Source organism: Sparus aurata, chromosome 17, assembly GCF_900880675.1.
Source record: "Sparus aurata chromosome 17, fSpaAur1.1, whole genome shotgun sequence".
NCBI lineage: Eukaryota > Metazoa > Chordata > Actinopteri > Spariformes > Sparidae > Sparus > Sparus aurata.
Window position 1 is genome coordinate 15,210,352 of NC_044203.1, and position 21,944 is coordinate 15,232,295.

Genomic DNA, 21,944 nt, shown 5'->3' on the forward strand with positions numbered 1-21,944 from the left:
TATTTTCCTCATTCATTTCTTCACCTCATCTGCTCTATTATGTTTCTTATCAGTCACTCCTCTCTGTCTCTGGTCATTCCCAGTCCTATCCTCCCTCATTCCATCTCTCCTCCCTGCCTGCCTCCCTGTCACTCCATTCCTCTGTGAATAGATTTTCACTAGACTTGTCCTCAACAAAGACCAGACAGTGTCCTGTTGAGTACACACACACAGCAGACAGGGAACTACAGGCTATGGCTCCGTAGCCAGGAGGCAGCGAGTGGATCCCATGGCTATCCACTGTTATTACAGCCCTGAAAACAACTGGCTTGTGCAAACAGGGAGCCACGGGACTATCAGATGGAATATCTGACTTACATGCATGGATACACACATGCCTGCATAAACACCCTGATATAGTGGCCAGTGGTGGTTACATGTTTGCCCTCTGCTCTGACCATGATGACACTGAAACCTTACATGCTCTGGAAAAGTGCCTAGAATTGCATTGTGCACACAATTATGTTCTGCAGAGCCAAAAAAACAATATAATGAAGTAAATAAGCTGTGCTTAGTGGTGGGAGTATGTTTGCAACTTGCCACTTGATTTACAACAGTGTTTCTACAGAGGGAAATATTTCACACCAATTTAAACTGTTGAGCAGTTCCAAATCTAATCTCATCTAGTTATTTTCATAATTTGTTGAGGCTCCCAAGTGTCTCAGTTTCTAACCATCCTCCAAGAGGAAAGAAGGGGGGCTTAGGGCAGAGAGAGAGTAGGAAACAGATAGAGGTGAGACGAGTGAGAAGTAAGGACATGAACAGAGAAAAAAAAGGGAGGAATAAACACAACTATAGACTGGTTTGTGTCTGTTCCCAATTTAGGATGCTTCCTTCAGGCCATTTAATTGTAGGTCTTCTTTATGACTTCGAGGCCTGAAATTCAAGCAAACAACACAGAACCACATAGACTCCACCCGAACTGCATATACATAGGCTATACTATACATAGTTATACTATACTCTACTCGACTTGTCTGCAGGATTTTTCTATGGGAAATACAAATACATTGGATACCTACTATACATACTGTAAATAAAATGTAAATGCGTCAAAAACAGCACTGAGTGACTATTATTCTGAGGAGAGAGAAAGAGAGAGAGAGATGAGAGATGGATGGACCTACATAAGAATTCCCTGCACTCTTTGTCTCACACAGTAGGGGTCACTAAATAGTCTCATCAGTAAATCAGTTGTTCATGACCAGATGAAATAATACACTGTTAAAAAAAAAAAAGTACATGCATGTAGAAAATCATCAATATGTTTCTGGAGGATCATTTTGCAATGTGACTCCTTTAAAAGTACCAAATACGCTCCTAAATATAGTACTCCCAGTCCATGTATCACTCAGAGTTTACCACCATGAACCAGTACAAAACATAACAATAGCAATTGAGAACATAAAGTCTGATATCTGCATTAGCTGCATTGCATTTAAAACCACAAATGTATTTCTCACTCATAAATTAAACTCTGTCAACTGTATCCAGTTCAGCAAATCAAGCTGAGAGCTCTGACAACTCATTAATCTGTCACATCAACTTGCATCAACAGTCAGACAAACAATTGAGAGGGAAAATAAAGGGGGAGAAAATCATCTGATTATGTGGCTTACCATTATAACCATCATTAATAGTGCATCAGCTTTGAACATCAGGCATTTTAATGACCAGTTAGTAAAATCCCTCACTGCCAAATAGCAGAATAAGAGACAAGATACAGGAATCGAAATGAAGGAAGCATACCAGCATTCTTGACCCTCATATCCCCATCATCCAGTGGTAGATAAATCCATATTGACGGGCTGCTTAAATATTAAATGCTTACGGGTCACTGCACTTCGTTTCATGGCCACAGAGCTCATCCGTTTCTGTCCACACAAAGTAAGTGTTTGTTCGTTCGTTAGTTCGTTCGTTTTCTTTTCCGCTTTTTCCGTGAGGGCTGCGGGATGTTGCCGCCTTTTATCCCCCTGAGGGGTTGCGGGGCTTACTGGGGCCAAATCCAGTTCTACTCATGGGCGAAGGCCAGGGTACACCCTGAATGAGTCGCCAGCTCATTGCAGGACCCTTACTGATGGCAGTGGTTGCCCCACAGGGTGCCAACTGCACATCAGGAGCAATTCTGGGGTTCAGTATCTTGCTCAAGGATACTTCAGCATGTAAGTGTTCAGGGTACCAATGGGACCAAAAGAGAAATCTGGATTTTTTTTCTCATTTAATCAACCTCAGGACCCAGAATATTGTTGGTGGACTAGAATAATAAAGTTTGTAGAATATGCTGCTAAAAACAGTGCTGGCACTTTGTCATTAGCAGTGATGTGGGATTCTGACTTACCTCATCTAAAACAACTACTCATTTAGTTCACAGTACCTTGGCATCACTGAGAGCATCAGCTGGTAGTCTTATTGGTTATGGACTGCAGACCCTAATGGATAAATTTAGTCATGCCTTGAAAAAGTAAATTTGTTTCCACCACCTGGTGACATAGGGCCAGCCAGAAATACATAACACCAAATATCTCTCTCTGTTATTTTCATGAATTATCTTAACTTTCATAACGTTCACACTTTATATCAGCATACACAAACAAGCTGTTAATAGACACACGTTTCCCATGAAATAATATTCAGAATCCTGAATTGGTCACTAGGCGCTGTCCACTGTGCCCTTGGGTTGGGTTTTATGCAGAAAACCAGTTTCACTATGCTGTGCATTGTATGATTGTATGTGGTTAATACATATTTCTTCTTAAACTATCCAACTGCTTTGTTAATACTGCTCAATCATACAAGAGATACATGAAATCATTACTTTAACCAATTTCAAAGGCCAATAATGTCCAGAAGATTACATCAACATTAATTAGAAAACTCTTTAAAAAGAATCACTGTTCACGTGTCATATAAGATTATGAGTGACAAAGGTAGAGTAGAGTAGTGAAATTTTAGACTCTTCAATCTCTGTGACTCTATATTAAGTTAATATTAAGTTTCTTTGCTTAATTCCACATCTGAATATTGCAATTGTTCAATTTACAATTGAAATGTAACTCAAGCAGCTTCTAATAAAATCATTTTGAACATCTTATAAGACTTTGAGAGTTGTTTTTGATTATACATTATTTGTGAAAATTAACTACCCTGTCCAAAATGCTGGACCATAAAATGTAATGTCTGGTAGAAAATATGGATCTATTTCAGATGTAAAGACACATCTATACACGATCTAAATTTATGGCTGTATGAATGTACACAATATTAAATATGTTTATTTACTTTGTAAACCACGTTCATGCCATTATCCATCAATTGATAACCTTAGTCAATCAGTAAATCAGTAAAGGGAGATGAGCAAGGGAAGCCGATGATTCAATTTAAGGAAGATGTCAATGTTTTCTCAAATTAGTATAGGTTTATTGAGAAAAAAGTAACTCATAAGAATTCAAATGCACCCTTGCCAAGTTAAATACAAGGACTTACATCTTACTCTGTTTTATACGATGGCTAATATTAAATTGTTCAAAAATTGACATCACTGAGTCAGTTTCCTGACATTAAATCTCCTTTCCTCTTGTGTTGGCATTTACACCAGCCACAGTGGCTACTGATCAGAAAAAAGTTACAATATGCTAGCTTGTCCTCAATGGTACCAAACCTAAACAGTGTTATCCAATGAACACTCTGTAGTTCCCCACTTCAGCTAGGCCATCCAAGGTTTAGGTCTTCACTCTGTGATCAACAGCTCTGGAAGGGGTTCAGCTTAAGAATACAGGGACATGTGTCAATAATTAAATAGATATATATATTTATGTTTTAAACTGAAAACCACTGGCAATGTGATGCTACTGAAGCCGCTCCTGCTTCTTCTGTTTAGCTCCTCTGATGGTTACACCCCCCTCCATGTAAACACAAACCTTTGCAGGAGGAGAAGTGAGACCACATGACTCACTTGCATTCATTAATTAGCTCACAGACCAAAAATAGAGAGTTGTGATGCTGTTGAGAAATAGCTCTAAGTATAGAGCAGAGCTGAATGCTGTCATTGGGCTATATATGTTTTACCAATATGACAAATTTATTGTCATGTTGGGAGTGGTGAAACATTATGCACAGAGGGACATGTACAACATTTCAAAGTCATGTGTGGCCTTGCCTCACTGTTGCTGTGTCACTTTGTCCTCCATCTGATGTTAAATTATTCAGTTGCCTTGTAAATCATATCATACTTACAAGGTTCAGCAGGCAGGATCTGGATGGACATGTCTTCAGCTTGTCTCAGCACTCAAACCAGTCAACTGACCAATAAAGCAAGCTGCATGACAGCACAGGAGGGTTTCCATCCATATACAAGCTTCCAAAACAGTGAGAGATGGTATTGCCTCCCCCTCTGAGAAAAGTGCTTGTGGGTTTCAAGAATTTACCCCCATTTTCTACTTCACCAACACTGCTCCAATCATCACCTTTTGTCAATCGCAGTCATTGTCACAATGACACTATCTCCACTGCAACATAAAACACAAGGTATCAATCAATCTATTTCTTCAGGAAAAAATGTGTTAGTTCCACTCCATGTGCAAAAATATCCAGTTTAAGCCTGTGGGTTCACTGCAATGGTGAATCTGCCACCTTGCCACAATGGATCAAGCATTTATCTTAAGTCATTTAGCATCAAAATGAGCTGAATCACTACTGTATTTGCACACGTAGGATGATCCTTTCACACGATCCAACATCACGCCCTATTCCTCCTTTGAATGAATGAATGAAAAGCATTCTAATGTAATTTCTTCAGTATAAATTAGCACTGCTCCTGCAGCTGCACCACCATCAAAACCTGCAAATACATCCATTGAAGAGGATGGAGAGGGCATTATGGTGATATTCCTCTGTCTGTCCCTGGAGCAGCCAAGCATCCTTTATGTCCCTCGAGTCAAGGAACAACCAGCACGCACACACAACAAACCCCCCGCCCCACTCTCCATGCTAAGCCCCTCCCCGCTTGGCCATCTCTAGCAAGCGATTGGCTGACATGCGGGGGAGAGGTTGATGGCGATTGGATGGGTGATGGAGCGGAACCTCGCTTTCCTATGCATCAGTGCTCTCCAGGAAAAGACCGGGATTGGAGAGAGAGAGGGGACAAAGATGATGATGTGGGAAATAGAAATGATCTGAGGGTTGGAGGGGGAGGGATGTAAATGAAGAAGAGGGAGAAAGAGATAAAAATGGAGAGGTAAAAGATGAAAGAGGGTCAAAATTAGCTACATTGCACTGCTGTCTATGAATAGCATCCTTAAGAGATCATTGCTTTGTTACTATCAACATAAAGTCTTATAGATAGAAAAGATTCTGATGAAAAATTACAATAAATCTGATGTCCACAGCGCAGAGGAACATAGTCTTGACTTCAGGGAAAGTGCAGTTTATAACAGATGGAGCCTATTAGCAAACAGCATGGTGGTGTATTTATTTATCTGATGTGTGTCTTTGTATGTGGAGTGCAGCATTCATAAGGAAAACCATTATTGGTGAACCTGATGGTGTTGCCTTTTTATAATAACACTGTTAGATTTTTGATGCCTGAGTCGAGGTGATATAAATAAAACAATATTTCATCCTTAACCAGTATTTGCATGTACTTATTCTTTATCAGCAACAGTTTATTCCGAAAATTCTGATTACATGACACAACTTTAGATACATAAATAACTCCATTAAAATAGTCAGAACATTTTTATATGCAATGAAATAGTAATTGCAGTGTCCAAAGGTTATATTCAGAGGCATAAAAACACCCCTTCAAAAGTGTGCATGGTTTTATAAGTAAATAAACTTAATTATTAAACTCTGGTTGATGGGACTGATGTGGTATTTGGAGAATCAAACTTTTTAGATTGTTCTCCACCAACCCCTTTTTAGATTTGATTGTCTTGTTATTTGCAGCCGCAGGAAATATTGCTCGGCCAAACAGATATCATTATGTTGATATCCTGTGACAGGAGGATGCAAGCTGTGCTCTTTCTAAAACCAACACAGCCAGTGTTCCACAGCATGATCCAATTAAGGCTGTCTGCACAAACACACACACGCACACATACACACAAACTAGGCAAAAGGCACGCACAGAGGTCAGGATGCACACATCCATGTGCACATCTGACTGAACTGCATGCACAGCGACACACAAAGGTGCACACAAACATGACACAAACACGCTCAGTACAGATTCCAGCTGTCTCCGTGCAAGACACCGCAGGGCTTCTAACTGGCTTTCCTCTCTTTCATCCAATCTCCTTGTGTGCATGTGTGTGTGCGTGTGAGTGAGAGAGATAGAGAAAGAGAGTCAGAAGAAATGAGAGGCCGTGTCCCAGCAACTTTACCCAAAATATTTTTTTCCAAAATGTTCAGGAAGGATTTGGTCTTTTTTTTGCGATGAAATTAATACCTTTCCAGGCCGAGAGGAACTGTTAGCTATCCAATCATACGTGAAAGAGAAGAACATAAAAAAAAAAAATACATGGAGAAGCTGGCATGTAATTGGACAGTCCATCGGGCACCTTGCAATGTTTCTGTCCATCATCGTAAATACAGAATGAAGACTCAACTTTACTTGCCAAACCTAAACCAGGCTGTACCTTGTCCTGATGCAACCAAAGGCTACTATACTTCAAACCCTCCTTTTCCCCACAGCACTACAGCGCACACTTCACTGAGAGCTGTCAGTTGTAAACTGTGAAAACACACTTCCAGAACGTGGAAGGTCAGCGCTTGTAAGTAATGCATGCCTTCATGCAAATTATGGTTGGTACTTGTCCAGTTGCATGCATGTATGCAAATGAGGTGACAGCAACTAGTCTAATCATGTGCCTTTACTGAAGCCAAGTTCAAATAAAGTTCAGCCATCCTGTTGGTTAAGCTGAGATATTAAACACACATCTCATGTGCTGTAGAGGTAAGGACATGAACCTGCAACCAGCATTAGAGCAAAATACTAGTTCATCGAGTTTCGTTTCTTCATCCTCTGCCCATTTGTCAGCATTTGTGAGCTTTTATTGCACCCATTTTATGTCTCTCTGCATACATGTTTGTACATGTGGGTTGATCTTAATCACAAATGAAGCAGTAATAAAAAAAAAATGTGATCTCCTATGATCTCCTGAAAGCTTACCAGGGACAAAGCAACGGTGGGAGAGAAAAAAATGATACAAAACAAGAGAGAAAGAAGGAAATAGAGAGTGAGTAAACAGAACTCACTGAAACACACACGACCACATCCACAAATACACTGAATCGAGTTTAGACTTCCCCACCCTGGCCTCTGCAGGGGAGAATAAAAAAAAAATCCAATGAACTCCAGAGAAAACCACTTCCTCCGCTGCTCAGAAGTGTGTGTGTGTATGACTGAGTGAGCATGCCTGCCTGCTCGTCTACCCGCAGAGCACATGGTTAGCATTCAAAGCCCAATTCAATAGGAACCACACAGTGAGCTCAGTATGGGTAGAGATGAGATATTGAGTTCACAGCAGAATTAAACTGAACAGAAACATATGGATGAGGGGAGAGAAGAGAGGAGGGCTTCCCATCTCTCTTCCTGTGCATCCATGTTAAAAGATTTATGTATTTTCTACAGCAAGACAAGGACTGCAAATCGTTTTCATCTAACTCACCATACTATGCATGCTAAATATTATTAGTGCAGCAAGAGATCAGAATCATCCTGACTGAACAGGCAGTTGGCTACTGTTGCAGATTATTTTGGATTTAGAGTCAGAACATATCTGGGTAACAGGCCAACTATTTACTCTAAGCACGCTTAGTCTGTAAATCCATATGCAGGCCAATAGTGTTTTGGAACACTTGTGATTTTGTGGTCTTCTACAAAACCGATCCAGATCATAGGCTTTTAAAAATTTTATTCCCCTTCTTGCAGGTACATGAAGTGTATCAATGTGTGCCAGCTCGCCTGCATTCATAGCTAATCCAGTTTTAGTTATGTTAATGTAACTACTGCACCTTCAACACAATGCATATGCATCATGATTTATACACTGTGTTAGGAAATGCAGAGCTTGATAACTCAAGAGGTATTACTATAAAAAACTAACAAACTGATTGAGTAAAGGAGAACATGAACTGCTAGTGAATGTGTAAAATGAAAGTTCCCATACTTAGATGCAGGATCTTTGCGGGCCCCTGTGCGGCTCTATGTGACATGAGCAGAACAGATGAGCTCTGACAGATCAGACAAGAGAGGCAGGTCGATGTTGGTAGAAAGGTTGAAGTTGGCATGGGGCTGAGTCTAGAGACACACAGACACCACTCAGCGCTAAAGTAAAGCCTACAGGCTGCCAATGCTGTGTATGACTTCTATTTGTATGTGCATCCAAAGTCACAAACTTACATCCTTAGTTTTGGACCACTGGTTGTACATCAAGTCTTGTTGCTGTTATTTAAGAAATGGCTTAATATATTATCTTAATTCTGGGCAAGTAATCTAGGACTGCCTTCTGTAGCTTTGATTTGGCCAAATAATTGATTCTTACAGTGTTATCATTGGTCTAAACCATTGTTCTGCCTACGTAAATTAGGCTGCAAATAACCATAGAAACAATGATGATGCTTTATGCTACATTAATGGTTAAACTGCCTCGGTTAGCAGAGGTGTAATGTTATTAAGAACTTGAAATACTACGATTTAGAACAAATTAGTGATACTTGTGTTTTGCTTGAGTATTTCCATTTTATGCAACGATATTTCTACTCCACTCCATGATGATTTTATAGAATATGATGCTTTAGATTAAACTTCACAAAGGTATATACATGAACTCAACATTAAACAATTACAGCAGTAACATTCAACATTAATGCAGCTATACAAAAACATCATAATAGTCAAACATTAATAGGGGCCATTTTACTTCTACTTTTGATACTTCATTTACCATGTGGAAACTCTTCACCTCACTTCAAACTATATTTTCTATATCCAGATACCTTGCAATACATTATTGCTAACTCATCAGCCACATAGACCAGGCTATCTCTCTATACACATACTGCTTTGGGTTCACAGTGGTACAAAGTCTTATCAACAAAACATCTCTTAGCCCTGAAATGACCAATGTTTCTCAAAACATGTTAGCCAAACAGGCCAAGTTTAGATTAAAAAACAGGAAATACCCAGTTGAGGTTATGTTAAATAGTTTGAGAAGGCAACAGAAAATCTAAAACTAGCACTTCTTGTGGAGGAAAGACCACAATTCACAACATTATGGATGAGCACATGTAGCTATTGCAGAACAAAGAAAACTCTCACAGGAACACAGTACATGATGCCTGGGAGAGAGCCAGTCAAAACATATGATATGGATGAATAAGGATCAAAGTAGCCTGAATAGCCGTGTGAATGTTTGAATGTTTAGGTACACTAGTGCAGAAACAAGCATGCTCAGACATAACCACATGTCCATACACGTCCTTCATTTATACATACACGAGGACAAATAATAAATGTTCTGTTGTGGCCTGCAGCACACTCTAATATTAGAATGTGCCAGATCAGCTCATAAGTAAGTGAGAGATATATTAGTCCTCATTTTTCCAAGAGGACTTTGCACACCTGCACTTTCATGTTACAGTGCAACAGAACGCTTCAGGCCATTTGCTAAATCGACACTTAATTCAACAGCAAGTGAATTCTGTTCAGAGTAATTGAAAATTAACAATGAACAATCAGCCATAAATGGCCAGTACAACCTGATTACCCCTGATTCAATGTGAGCAGATCATAAATGTCTTCCTAATTCCAAATAAAATATACAAAGAGACCACTGCAGCTCAAATATTTCTGAGTCAGCCTGAGGGATGAAGTTCAACGGTTTTTGTGCAAAAGGCATATGCACAGGATTTGTCTGGCATGCCACGATAATTTCCCATTAACACAAATTCAAATTCTGGCAAGTTGGAATAATGGGCCAGGCTGTAAATTGCAAACATTTGTAAAAACGTTCATCCCTGCATGACCTAATTGGAAAACATCAGGCCAAAATTGTGTCAAACAGCCTAACACTCTTGATACTGTAATACTATAAAATGTAGGCATGTATTTTCTGTGTTTATTCCTGGCATGACAACTCAAGTACTCTGTGCCACATTTTGCCAGCTATCCTGAAACAGATTTCACCAAGCTTTTCTATTTAAATCATATATTCTGTTGGAACGCTTCAAACACTTACAATTCATTTTAGTTCAAGAGGGATTAGACTGAATAATCTATGGCCAGGGAACCAGGCCCACATTCATTTGGGATCATCTATGTGCCCACCCGAATATAGGCCACTTAACTGTTTATACCCAACACAACTCACCCAAGAGAGAGTGACTTAGTGTATTTTTAGTATGTATGTGTGTCCCGGGGTATTAGGGATGTGAACCCACAAGGTCATGGTTACTAGCTGATGCCACAGAGGAGTTTGAGTCTAATGGGATTCGACGCAGCAGAGCTTTGATGGAACATAACATTTTACTTAGAGTGGGCATGGTACACGGCATACTTGATGTTCCAGCTCTGTCTCCCTCTTGCAGTATATAAGCTGCATTGTCTCAACCATGGCAAACTGCTCTTTCTGCTATAGCAGTTTTCCCCGCTTTTGAGCACAAAGCTGCCGTTCATGGAGCTCTGAAGATTCCCTAAACACGAAAGTCATTGGTTCCCATTTAATGTTGGACAAATATAAATAGGTGGAATCCTTATCATATCAATGACATGACTGGCAAAACACGTAGAGATAGAGATCTTAAGCATGGACAATAAACAGACCGTGTGTGTGTCTGCAAAGAAATTCCTGTTTAAGATTGTGTGACAATCAGACCTACCTGAGGTTTGACCTGGGCCGTCCAGTTTAGATTCACATTTTGGAAGAGAGCAATCTAAAAAGAAACCAAGAGATACATATTAGAGGAAAGACGTTTAATGAAAGAAATACAGAGTAAAAGGATTGGCCCTGTGACCCACTAAGCAGAACCTCAACCTTCACCATGTTTAAGTGTCAGAAGTTCGAGCTTTGTGATTATAGAGTACAAATGAAAGAGTGAGCAATTGTGGAGCAGCTCTTTGATCTGAGTATCTGGATAGTCCCTTGTTGAGATTAAAAACCATTAGACATGCTGTAAGCAGATGCATATGCACACAAATACTGTAAATGCTCACTCACACGCATGTATGGTAGGGATATTCCTAACAACTGTTTTCCTTGACATTTAAACAGAGTATTTGACTAGTCTAAAAGTAAGAACACTCACTTAGAAAACAGTAAAAACTAAGCAAAATTTAATCCATAAGGTAAAAAAAATCTTGCCTTTATCACATCTTAGATGCAACAGTTAACTGGCATTTATTACAGGTGCTAGTTTTTATAATGCATCAGTTCACGAGAAAGGAACAACATTTCAGTGCAAATTATGTCAGTCTGTGAATGAATTAATAAAATAAAACCAAGTTCAACCAGCTAGTATTCCTTGTGCAGTCTAGTGAAGCTGGAAACATTTAATTGACTGGTCAATAAATGCACACTGTTCAAACGTAAAGACTGTTCGTGATACAGTCAACATCTGAGTCAAAATGTTTGTAAAGACCAATGTTAGAGATCCTTGTGCTCTGTATCTCTCTTCATAACCCTGTCCCAGTCCGTCACAGACACACACCATCAGCCACACACACATGCAGCCTCATGTGTGACTCTAAGCACACCAACTGATAAGCGAATGAATCATTTAAAGATACCAAGTACATATCTGTATCTCTAATGCCCGAGGAGTCATCTTCAGGGAGATGAATTGTTAAGAATATTCAACCAGACATGTGAAAAAGCCCAGCAGTGCATCTGGTACTTGGTATTGTAAGACTGTAAAGTCGAGACGAAATTGGGTCCTGTTTGAACTAAAGTGCTGGAATGGGTGACGTCACTGTAAGCCTGGCGATCAATTCGTAAATGATTAATTATTAACAACGGATTCGTTACGGGTGTTTTGATGATCCACATCTCGGCTCTTATTTTCAGCTGAATTCATATGTCAATAAATAAAGCACAATGACGGCATTTCATATTTCTTCTTGAAATGGAAAACTGCAGGTTTAAAAATGCCACATACCAATGACGTTAAACCTGAACATAAGTAAGAGTTAAAGCCTGCCTCAAATAAGCACGGAATTCTTTATTTGGACTGACATGCATCTTGATTCTGACAGCAGCAAGTGCCTTTTTGGGTCACTCATCAGTAGGACACTATAGTGGCACGAGATAACAGGGAGGAGAGGCAGGGTTATGACGGATAGGGGCAGCTTAGCTCTTCTTCGCTCTGACTTCTTCTGGCTGCCTTTCTGAAAAGAACAGCCTGGCATATGCTGCTGCCTAACAAGGATTACAGTAAGCACCTGTTCACACGCTGTATGTGTTCATTTTATACAGAGTAGTCCTGATTAAGTGCTTGGTCCAGTGAAGAGTGCTCATCCTTTTAAATAATTTTCAAGGCCTTACATGTGTTTGGCATCTATTTCTTGCTCGAAAGGGTGTATATGAATCTTAGGGAAAAATGTGAAATAAGATAATAATGTTGTTCTAAAATGAGTGTTAAGCTACTCATCATTTTCAGTGTTAAATTATATTAACAGAGAGTTGGGATGTATAGTGACCATATATTGTTTGGAGACGTCATGGTCAGCATATGCTACCAGGCAGGGATTAGATGGCAACATGGTCATGTGCACAGGGGGGAGTCAGGGAAGGAGAGAAGGCAGAAGTAATCTTCTACCAAATAGGGGGAAAGAAAGAAATCACCAGGTCAAAGACAAGTGACAGAGCTTTCACTTGGAGCTGTGATCAGGATGAAGCTGTAAGAAAAAGCGAAAGGAATCTCCAAATCCCATTATCTGAGTTCCATCTACCTCCTGAGCATGAAAAATTTGTACAAAATGTTTTTAAACTACAAATACAACCCTGACATTTGTTCCTTCAGCTTCAATACAGGGTCGACACGAATAATCAAATGTTCGTAAGTGGAAAACAGTGGAATGCCTTTTTAGAGAGGATGATTTGGAGAAATGATGAAACCTGTGATTGTTTTATTCGGAAGGGAGAGAGGAAAAATAAGTAAGGGCCAGTTTCTTCAAAACGAAGTGAAAAAATTAGACTTTGTCTCACAGGTTCATCTTAAAGTGTGAATTATGTAATTCATTTTATTTCATTTGATGTGCAAACATTCAATGTTTTACTGGCAACATGTTTTAGACTGACCTCTACTGTATGTCTGGACGCTACACCAAACAAAATAAACAATTTTACTACAACAGTACAACAGAATTGGCAGTAATTTCTCTAAAACTGTACCAATTTTAAGGTAGCCACTCGTGCAAGGCAATACAGTAGGATGGGATGTGAAGTTTGATCCCTAGCCTATTTTTTCTGAAGCCAGAGAGGCCAAGCGGCAGTTTAGCCTCCCTAAGCCAGAGGAGCACTGGGTTGGCACTGTTCACGCGACAGGGATCAGAGACTGCTGCTGTCTTCAAAGCAAAGAGAATGTTACACAGTGTGTGTGTTTGTGTGTGTGTGTGTGTGTGTGTGTGAGAGAGGAAAAAGAGACTACACAGTTCCTGCTGGACAGACTGAGCACAGCTGTTGACAGAAGACAAGCAGTCTCAGGCAGCACACAAGCTGACATATATATGCAAACACAGACTGGCGGCTGTGCTTTAGTTTTACCAAAGCTGAGTCCGTGTTCTGCTTTATTCAGAGTTTTTTGTTTTCATACTGACTGAAGGAAGACCTTGGCCTGTCTGCTGTAACAGCAAAACATACCATTAGTGCATAGAAGTGTAGTGTAGCTCATGCATCTGGTATTTGAAATGGAAAGGATTCAGCTGAACATGAGTATGTGTGGAAGAGAATATGAATTATTCATAGTTCTAGCGACACTATCCACCTCATTTACAATGTATAGCGAATTTACCCTAAAACTAATCAAAACAGCAAAAGTATGAAACACAACACAATTGATAAAGAAACCCAGTGATCCATTCTTGTGCACTCTACACGAGGAGCTTGTGGCTCATTCACTAACCAATTTCATCAATGAAGTAGAAAATAAAATATCATGTTTCCTGACACTTGACTTACTGACACTGTACCTATCTCTCAGGAAGAAGTTATTTTAACTGTGCGTGTCTCAGAACTCATGGGCGGGCATGGCCTCATGAGTCTGTGGCTGCTTTTTCAAAGTGCTATTCCTGAAAAAAAGGAGGCACAAAGCATTGCGGGAGGCCTCAGATACCAGATCCAGATGCTTCCTTTGGTTTAAGCTGCAGGGAAAGGGAGAGGAGAAAGAGGAGGAACTGTGAAAGAACGAGAGGATTGAAACATCTGCAGTAGGGTCATTAGGGGAGAGGAGAAAGGTCCAAGAAGGAAGAATCAGGAATGTGGAGGAAGCATGTTGTGAATTTATATGTTTATACAATGGTCTCAAGTGATGCTAAAAATGTGTCTATAATTATTTAAAATGATAACTGTATTATCAGTCAGTGCTGCTACTTACTTTTAATTGAAACTAAAACTTTTTTAAATTAATGGTGACCACGAGAAACTTGTTTTTGGATCCATGCTAAAGTGTTCTGGTTGTTTCAACCGGCTAAACACGTTGAACACTTTGGAGTAATGACTAATTCAAATTGCTTCTTTTGTTGACAAAAGAAGACAAAGAAGAGAAACAATCCTTACATTAAAGAAGCTGGAACCAGCAAGTGTTTGAAATTGTTTCAGCTCTACTTGGCTGTTTTTTTTTTTTTTTTTCTTAAACGTGACCGACAATACATTTGTTAATCTGTCGGGCAAATTTGATCATCTTTGTTTGGATGTCTCATTTACCAAAGGTACAAGACAAGGAATGCAAACTTTCTAAAACAGGAGGCCAGATATTAGAAGACAAGAATATTTAAATATATGACAACCCTGAGCAGAGGCAAGGTATGAGGTAATGATGGAAGGCTGCGTAGGAGAGTAGTGGAGGAGGGCGATGAAAGGAATGAAAGAGGATAGAATGAGTGGGAGTCTGCAGTTGACTGTCGGAGGTTTCTCTCTTATCAGATGGGGGATTTGCAGGAGACATGCAGACCAGCCCATAGCCCATTTTTATGGCCCGCAATCCTCCTATCCCTTCATCCCTCGTTCATTCAATCCATTCCTCCATCCCCCTCTTCCTTGCTTCCAGGGCCTCGGGCGACGTGGGTGGGATGTAATGATTTATACCTCTGTGCATGTGTGTGTGTCGCGTGTGTGTCTGTGAGGTAATGACGCTGTCCCACAGGCTACATTTAGCATCCAACAAACACATTACCAACCTATTGGAATTCCTGATTATCGACATAAAGCAGCCATCCAATATCTTTCACGTGGATCATTCAATGATTTCAACCATTTTTTTTTTTTTTCAGAGTTGACCATTTCACTCCTTTGATTAGTTTTAGACTGTATGATAAACGGCCCCACATAATAATACATTGACGACGTAACATTAAAAAATGGGAAGGAGCTCTCACAGCATATTGCATAATACTGAAGAATTTGGTATAGATCAGGAAGGTACTATCATTGCTCTGTATATTTCCCACTGCAGTGACCAGCTTTGTTAGAGTTCAAACAAAGTGGAATATAACTGTACATTTTCTCTGTTTTAAAGGTCCACTGTGTACGATTTAAGCCTCGTATAGACGGAAGGCCAGTCAGATTTGTTTATCAAATCAAATCTTTAAGTCAGACTGTCTGCACTATTATTTGAAAGTGATCAGATTGGGATTTTTGCTTCCAGAAATCACAAGCTTGTCTGCGTCGGTTGCTGTGGTAACGATGTAGGCGTCAGCAAGTACGTACGCTGGTGATGCAACTTTCTAGCACGGACGCATGAGAAAAAGGAAATCCATCATCTCGCCCTCCAAACAGTCACACTGTCAAGTCGTGGTGCAGATAATTTATTTTAGTGTGACTGTCGATTGTTGTCCTCTGTGTTGTCTTCCATTCTGCTCTGCTAGCAGCATCATGGCTTGTGCTAACCTTCTCTGATGCATTTCTACGACTCTAGATTTGAAGTTATTATTGCACGGGTCGCTGCAAGTGACACAAAACAAATTGTTGAAATCCATTACGAGCGGAAAGAGCGTCCAGAGAGAGATGCACCTGTAGAAATGCATGGGGTGTTTTTTATGTCCAGACTTCGTAAATTAATCTAGATGCAATCTGGATATGCTCACAAACAGACTGCAACCATGTCAAACCCTTGTCAAACCCTATCCATGCTAAATATGCAAAAAATGGGAGTGGCCCTCTCCTTTCCAGGCCACTGTAGAAACATAGGACGATAACATGAAGGACTCTATTGTTGGGATAATTATTGGTACTCTTACACAATACTATCACAATGAGATTTTTTATAAATAATTATCAGTAATGTCAATATAATGACTAAGTGTCTGGTAAGTTCAGGAAACAACCTACCAACCCTTTATTGTAATGCAACCTCTAAAGGCAGGAAAATACAACACTTATGCCATATTACAATGCCATATTACAAATAACAATGTCCAAAATCAAAGACAATCTACAGTATAGTCTCATATCGCAATGACTCATATCATATCCCAATTCTGCCCTTAAATCCTCTTAAATCCTACATATCGAAAAACAAAACAAGGGCTGGGTCCTTGCCTTTGTGTCTTCAAAGTGACCCCTGGCATAGATGTACATGACATTTTACAACAATCGATAATTTGTAGAGATGGAGGGGGGTCACATGTCCATAAAGTGTATTACGACTCTCTCGAAAAGGTCGACAGTCTCTGATGAGATCGATCAGCATGGTCTGGCTGTAAAATAGGTAATTGCCTCGCTGTGTTACCTTCATGGTTGTCTTCTCCATAAAACTCTTCAATAAACACTAAAAGTGGAACGGCTATAGCAAGCATCCCAACATCTGGTCCATGTTGGGAGCATACAGTAAGGCTTTATACAAGGTCAGTCACATATTGTACAATGGCCTGGAATTTCTTGATTTCTTTGGAATGTTACTAACTGCTTGTTAGCCATGCAACCATTTGTATTTCATGATTTTTAAGATGAACAATATATTTTATGAGAGATGTGAGTGCCAGAGATCACAGCTGCAATGATTTATAATATGTATTAAACCTTTTTGCCTATTTGTCCCTTTATTTTGCAGCAAGCACTATTATTTTCAAGGCAAACCACTTCCTGACTCTCAGTTGTGGTCAATGACGACAGTGATGCCATCTATGTATTTTTTTGTTGGATTTGAAGAGCACTGGAACAATGCCACTGTTTCATCATGTTACTTCTCGTAATGTTGAGACATACTGTTGAATTGGAATGTTGAAGAAGCATTATTACACTGATCGCAAAAGAATGTGCCTGCGTGTGAACAAAAATACTGACCAATAGCATGCAAAGATGCCAAAACAACTTGCAACCAAGCTAACGGAAAGTCCTACGACCACAAAGCCAAGGCAGAATTTGCTACACAAGAGTTTATTATTTTATACTATATCGGTCATTAGTACAATGGTTGTAACTATGTATTATATAGTATATCAGAAATATATAACTTCTTTAACTTCAGATTTCTATGTCTTTTAAACTAGTCCTGTCTTTCCTTATTCAGTTAAATTCAGCATGCAAGCCCAGGGCGATTTAGCAGTGCAGGCAATGCCAATCCAAGCTTATAGTCTTTAACTCTGACCAACTGCCAATTAGGCTACCCCTGGATGAAACCGAAAGGTTTCAGCCTCATGAAGAGCAGAGTAGCCTACATTTTGCAGGGTGTGCTCCACCCAAGCCTCAGCTCTATAATTTGATGAGTGAAGGCTTGTTTGTCCCTCTAAGTATGTCATGTCCTCTCTTTCTGAGTCTCACTCTCTCTTCCCTCCATCTATATATTTTCATCAACTTTACCCTTCTTGACTCTGCCTTTTTTCTCTCTCAGTACACATTCGTCTTTGCCTTCTCATCCACCCCTCTCTATCTTTCTGTACTGTTTACCATAGATTACATGCTGTAAGATGCAAACTGCATGGTCTGTTGGAAGTCCTCTTCCTCATCTACATGATTATATAAGATTTCTGCTTGAGTATGCAAGATAGCATTAGGTCGTTATGCTTTCATCGACAATGACTGTGCTGGAAGAAAATGAAGAATCACTGATCAGTGATTTGGCTCTCATTAAAGACAGGTCACTGGGTTCACTCTGGGTACAGAGCGAAATGGCTCAATGCATTGTCAATACTGACATTACCGTTGTTAATGCTGATGTCTCCTTTTTCACACTCGATGTAAGTACACTGAATGAGAAGCTATTAATAATAACATGCATAAAGGGCATTTACAAACATTACTAGTGTTTATTTAGATTTAGATTTTTGCTTTCAGTGTAAATTTTTAGGCCAACTACAAAGTCAAATTAGAATAAAAGCATAGGGGGTTTCCACTCAGTCTCGGATGCAAGTCTCATAATAATTTTCAACAGAACTACAAAGACAAAGCAGAGGTTATCACTTATGCTACTGTCTATCAATTATTCTCCTGGCAAAAAAATCTATTATTTAACACTGCAGGCTGCCAAGACACTCATACATGTATAGCTGAAAGCCTGTGTGCATTAGTAATGGACGACGGAATAAAAGCCTGTTTCACGCGGTGAACACTATATCTTTGCAACAACCCTAAGTCCTATACTCCATGGGTGTAATGACTGACCAACACCATCTTCTGACAGGTGTAGTTATGACTGAGAATAAGGCTCTTACGCAAGTTGTGTTAACAGCTATTTAATCTTATTCCAGCATACAGTACATCTGGTTGCTTTATATAAATTGAGTTTCGCAGTGAAGTTCTGCACAATAATGTTATTGCACAGACCCACTAACTTCATTAAGCGTCACTCAAGGGACTATCTATGGATTAATCTCTTTTAAAATGTAGTATTGTGCAAATGCTATTTTTGGTTTTGTAATGACGGCTCTATCCATGGAGCTCCTATGTTTGACAGCGATTCACAAAAAGATGTCAGATTGCATCATTCAATGACAGCACGATTTTAGCTCACGTGGAGCTAATATCTCTGTCATGAAGCTATTAGAAAGTGACAAAAGCTCTGCATTGCAAAAGTTTACTGCATTACATTAAGATATGCTGACCCATCAAATATTGTACAGTAGTTATGTCTTTAAGACACTATCAGCAATAAGAAAAGAAAATAGTAAATTGGTAAATTGGTCGGGGTATTGGCATTTGACAAGTTTCAGATTGGTTGATGGACTGATGGAGTCATGCTAGTGCTGCTGCAAGGGAATTTAACTACAGCATCTTTCAGACTCATCCCAATGCAATGACTCTACCGCAACTAGGCAAACCTCTAATTATGAGCAGCTCGCCTTGATCACAAATTACCCAATATTCAGCAGGTCACAGGGGACATGTTGCTGAACCTGCATGGGCTTGCAGCAATCAGCAGTATGTTATTGGACTGTGATGCCTCTCTTTGAAGAATGCTTGAATATAGTCCAAAAAGAAGAAGAAAAAAACAAAAGACAGGAAATGGGCACTTTGATCAACTGTATTCAAAACAGAACTGGATATTATTTGCCTAATAGTGAACTGATTATGCTATTTATAAACACCTCAATAAAGTTATGAAGAGTGTTACTCACGCTTTTAAAGGTTTGTTATGCAAACACTTGGAAAGCTGGAAAGATATTTGAGGTGCAAATCTTCACTGGCCTCACGATTTGATTACGATTCAGTTGCTAACAATTGAATGCGAAATGATTCTCAATGCATCGCGATGCATTACAATGTATCTAAGTGTATGACATCCTGAGTTATCTTCCAGTAATCAGACTACAGCAGTCTACAAAATAAAGCTACATCTTTTCAATAAATAAACATTACAAAAACGTAAAGATGTTTCTTTCTTCAACAATACGGTAGAATTTTCATGATCTTTGACCTGTTGCAACAATTCCAGGATTGGACTTATTTCACAGCGTGAGCAACCTGGGAGAGTGACTCAGCAGCTGAGCTGTGATCCACAGCATCAGTGTGGGACTCAGAGATGGAGCTCCATCTGCTCACGGAATATAATACAGAAGAGAGAACATCAAGTATTTTCAAGGGCCGATGATAATATTATCCATTCAGGTGACCAACTAGTGCAGGATCACTTGGAAACTCTTGCTGCTATGATGAAAATCTCAGTTTAATCATCCAAACAATCAGTCAGCTTTGTTGCTAAAAATGCCCACCCAGCCAGTCAGTAAGTTAGCGTCTCACTACGTCAGCCTCTCTGCCTGTGATCCAGTCACTCAGGTAGCCAGTCGGTCACTCTCTTGTTGAGGAGAAGAAACAGCCATATTCTAGCCCTCACTGACTATCTAGGACACCAAAGTGCATTCAGAGCCCCAGAAAAGCAAACCACACTCACACATACACAGAGCCCCAGAAATAAAGTGCTTGGGATCAACTAGGATGAGCAGCTGTGTGCCAAGATTTCAACATGCAACAAGCTGGCAGCAATTAGGGAGCCTGCTGGAGAGGCTACAGGGAGCAGGATGGCCATTACTGCTGGTCCTTCACACTAAAACTACAATAAAGACTAGGATACACATGTATAAGCAAATGTATGACTGAAATGTCAGACCATGTTTGGATAAATTGCAGATGTGTGTGTAAATGTGATTGTTCATACTTTAAACAGAGTGAAGAAATCAATGACACAGATACAATGTTTTCAGTTTAGACTTAATTTGAATAAGATCAAAAACATGTTTGAATGAACTGAACAAATGACATGAAGTGATAAGAATATTATCGGTTTGTTACATTAATGAACAAATGTGGGAGAGTTCAATTTAAAGTTTAAAAGCACATTGAGCACAATTCATTGATATGCATTGGCTTGTATTTTTCCATCTTTCCTTGGCCCATATTTGTGTGCCATTAGAGAGAGTAATATGAAAGCTTACACATTAATTAAACAAGATGTCTAGAATTTTTTTAGACAGTTAGCTGGGGACGTGCAGCTATAGTAGACATTATTCACTCAGCATTTAGTTTTGTTCTCGATTTTAACTACATATAAACTTTTTTTTTCCATACTTGCTCTTCATAACAGTCTCTTATAAAAGTTTCCTGAGGCCATAACCTATTTCTGTCTCCATCATGAATACTGTATGAACTGCATTTGCCGCTATATAAACATCCAAGCAGTCCAACTTCTCAGTGAGCCAACTTTCCAGCCTGATACAACACAGCTATAGGAAAATACATTGGCAGGCATCCAACCAACCGTAAGAGGGACCGTTGCATTTGAATACAATCCATTTTGACAACATTCCTAACCGTCTGACTGGCAGAGGCATTTTCTGGAAGAAAGTGAATCACAGACTGCTTAAAAATGAGAAGGTTTATGTGAGCAAGTATGTGTGTACATGCAAGCACTGCTGAATGTATTGATTCATATGCACTTAGGTGGTTGTGTGCAAATGTTGTCTGTGTGTTCCTGCATGTGTGCAATGTGGGGAGATGGTGAACAGCAGACCCCAAGGCACCAGGTGTCACAGAGAGAAACAGCTGAGAGAGAGAAAGACAGCTGCTTCTTCTGGTGTGTATCAGAGGTGGTCTTGCTCTAATGGTGGCAACATCTTTCCCAACACTGGACTTTTGCTTTAAAGTGTAACTTTCCAAAAGCTGTAATAGCACTCCCAGCCCTCCTAATGCCTGTGTCAGATTGAGTTAAAGAGGTGTTTTATAAAGTAAGAAGAAGTGGTGGCTAGATTGTGTGTATATAAT

General features: G+C 39.6%; 1 protein-coding gene across 4 annotated transcripts in view; it reads right to left on the reverse strand.

Moving 5' to 3' along the window:
- Nucleotides 1-21,944, reverse strand: part of triob (trio Rho guanine nucleotide exchange factor b) — a 108,427-nt gene that overhangs the window by 83,747 nt on the left and 2,736 nt on the right. For 3 of the 4 annotated variants that reach the window (XM_030393891.1, XM_030393888.1, XM_030393893.1), the window contains exon 2: nt 10,918-10,971. Coding sequence is in view for 3 of the 4 variants with exons in the window: in XM_030393888.1 (XP_030249748.1) it covers nt 10,918-10,971 (54 nt within the window). In the remaining variant the exon portion in view is untranslated. Of the gene's footprint in view, nt 1-4,272; nt 4,971-10,917; nt 10,972-21,944 lie in introns of those variants that run through there. The other variant, XM_030393890.1, reaches the window with a different exon arrangement.